The sequence below is a fragment of the Adiantum capillus-veneris genome, chromosome 28 (assembly GCF_014529385.1).
Source record: "Adiantum capillus-veneris isolate H3 chromosome 28, ASM1452938v2, whole genome shotgun sequence".
NCBI lineage: Eukaryota > Viridiplantae > Streptophyta > Polypodiopsida > Polypodiales > Pteridaceae > Adiantum > Adiantum capillus-veneris.
In genome coordinates this window covers 21,288,094-21,290,874 of record NC_140958.1, presented here as the reverse complement: position 1 = coordinate 21,290,874, position 2,781 = coordinate 21,288,094, and the positions used below count along the sequence as shown (strand labels likewise).

Here is a 2,781-nt window from a genome sequence, read left to right as displayed (position 1 = left end):
ATACAACACACCGACATAACAAGCCTTTCTAAGCACCTTCAGCATTCTGAAGACACAAAACAAAGCCTAGTCACCGTGCCTTGAACAGCTGATTTTCATACGCATGTCCTAGTGCCACAACCATGAGAACATTCTCTAGTATTTGAAAGTCCTCAAATGAAAGAATTCGTGTAATTCCCTTGTTAGCCAAGTTTGTGAATAAACACTGCACAAAAAACATCCTATGAACTCGTAGAGCTTGCTAGAACGATACACTTACTGATGATAGTAATGCTCACTCGCAAAGCCATTCAGAGAATTCTTGTCTGACAAGCATTTCCTTGTCCAAATACACATTTAACGTTCTTCACAGTGGCGAAGAGAAAGAAAAATCCTTAGTTTTCAACTGTCAAGTATAACATTAACATTTCTTGCGACCAGTTCGCAAAATCAAAAAGTCACATCCTAGCAAAAGCATTGGAACATTCACTCATTATTTAAAACTTGATGGATGAGTCACTGAAGAAGTAAAACCAGAAAATCACTTAATGAAGAATGACACTCGGGTGAGAAAGTGACTACACTCAAAATTTTAAGCAAACTTACCTCCCTCGTAAATGTAAAATCATGACCCACTTTGCTGCATACAATTGTAAGGTTCAGTATCAAAATCCGCAGTCCATTACAAAACTTTTCCTCATGTGCGACTGGCCTTTCTACCAGACTTTGTGCGCTTCTTGGACCCTGACTTTGCTACTCGCAGACTTTTGTGCACAGTGCATAGCTTTGCCAAAGCAGCTGCCTTCAAATCAGGGCGATAGCCATTTGCGACAATCTGTCAGAAGGCAAATCAAGACGTGAGCTTCAATTTTTAGTAACCAACTAGATACGCGGAACAGTAGCATATCCTTGAAGATAGGCCAAGAGCAATAAAGAAACCCCATACACTTGTACATCGTATAGTATGTGGTCAAAAACTGTTAATATTTTCAACAGCACAAGTTCAGCACCTTTTATACAGCAAGAGTGACAAAAGAAAACCGCAGCTAACCTTAAAGATGTCAAAAATCAAGTAAATGCATACATATAGAGACGCCAATGGAGAACCAACAATTTATAACTAAAGCCAAAATAGTACGTTTCTACAGCTTCAGGGAACAAAAATCCTTTAAAAACATCTCAAATGCATGAGTGAAGGATGAGTCTAGGAAAAGAAATGACTCATAAAAGTGGAAAATCAAATGACTTTGCATGTCTATCTAAATAAGCGTTCAGGCATGCATGCAATGTGTCATTTTACAAGTATGTTGTAAATTTACGTCCGCATTCTTTTTCTATACATTCTCTTTAGAGTTTCAATGAATTTTTCTTTTTAGAGCCATTAGGAGATACAATAGCCACAAGAAAAGGACGAGATTGCTGAGCAGACTCTTAAGCCCCAACAACAATATGGCCACAGATATTATCACCTACAGCAGGATTCAGTAAACTGGGAGACAAAACATTAGGCAAAGAAAAAGGACGAAATTGCTGGACAGACCCTTGAGGCACCGACATTAACAATACACCACACAAATCTGAATCGGAAAAACTTGAGGACAAAAACTTTAAAGCGGATGCAGATTTGGCCGGCCATGTTCTCCGTGAAAGTAGGGCATGGGTAGGTACTATCTCGTAGAACTCTGCAAGCATGCACAAATCTGAGCGGTATACTTCAATTCAGTGGACCCATGTAGCTTCCATCAAGAAGTAGAAGCTGTACATAGAGCTCAGTATCTACTTTGAAACTACAGCACTTAACATTGAAAACCTTTGAGTCTTGATAAACCATTTAAACTAAACAACCCAGTCTTCAACTCAACAACAATACCTGATTTACTACTACGGTTGCCATGCGCCTGACATCCCTCTTCAGGTGGGACTTGTTAACAGAATCCTTAGGCTTGTTGGTTTTCTTTGTTTTGGTGGTCGCTAAATATACAGAAAGGTCGCCACCAGGTGAGATCGCCACTGTCTTCTTGTTAGCCAGACCTGCAAGGTGGAGTTCACGCAACCATTGATACTCAAGGGGTCATCTAGCCGAACATGCTACTTGTCACAACCGCAAAATCATGCATACAGAAATGCAGTCTCATTCACTACCACCAGAACCATAAACACAAGATACATCACCGACACCACACGGTTTCTAATCAGCAAAGGCATGTGCCTCATACTCAGCCTAAGAAGACTTGAAACAGCGTTGATCGCATAAATACACTAGTTTCCCGTCTTCTCAAGCGACATCAATACATACACATCTCCACAATGCAAAGACTCTCACAACAGCCTCAGATTCGCTAACCTGAATACTTGAAGGTGTTCAGGTTGTATAGATTGTTGGGCTCGCTGCTGAACTGCAAAGAGGCGCTGCTGTTGCCATTCCTCTTCACAAGGAACTTGCTATTCTTCTTAACGAGCTGCCATAGCAGATCGGGAGAGACGCCAGCCATAAGAGCCAAAGACGTCGGCGCCTGCGTCTATGAAAACTCGCTCAAAGATTACCCAAATGCTCAAGAGAACTAAAACGTGCAGAAGAGTGAGTGACTTAGGGCTCGCTCTTGGGCATTTCACATTTGCGTCCGCCCCGACGAGAGGAGAGTGATAGTTGATGAGGATGTGAGAGAGAGAGAGAGAGAGAAGAAGAAGAAGAGAGTTTTAACGTCGTAGGAAACTATCCAAGAGACCTTAAAGATCTAGCCGACGAGGAGAGTTGAACTCAAGACATGTTATTCAAGAGGGAAATGGCATAACCAATCTACC

At 41.4% G+C, this 2,781-nt stretch overlaps 1 protein-coding gene across 1 annotated transcript; it reads right to left on the bottom strand.

Moving 5' to 3' along the window:
* Positions 1–503: 503 nt before the first annotated feature.
* Positions 504–2,544, bottom strand: LOC147420162 (large ribosomal subunit protein eL28y-like). Its single transcript, XM_086504085.1, has 3 exons — positions 2,324–2,544; positions 1,850–2,010; positions 504–814 (listed from the first exon to the last, which is right to left on the bottom strand). The coding sequence occupies exons 1-3, from the start codon at positions 2,469–2,471 to the stop codon at positions 677–679; spliced, it is 447 nt and encodes a 148-aa protein (XP_086360211.1). The 5' UTR covers positions 2,472–2,544; the 3' UTR covers positions 504–676.
* Positions 2,545–2,781: the final 237 nt, after the last annotated feature.

Excerpts from the sequence above, each read along its gene's own strand:
- LOC147420162 (XM_086504085.1), bottom strand. The coding sequence starts at position 2,471 with ATGGCTGGCGTCTCTCCCGATCTGCTATGGCAGCTCGTTAAGAAGAAT. Across the intron at positions 2,011-2,323 it reads GAACACCTTCAAGTATTCAG|GTCTGGCTAACAAGAAGACA; the intron begins GTTAGCGAATCT and ends TCCACCTTGCAG. Across the intron at positions 815-1,849 it reads CAACCGTAGTAGTAAATCAG|ATTGTCGCAAATGGCTATCG; the intron begins GTATTGTTGTTG and ends GCCTTCTGACAG.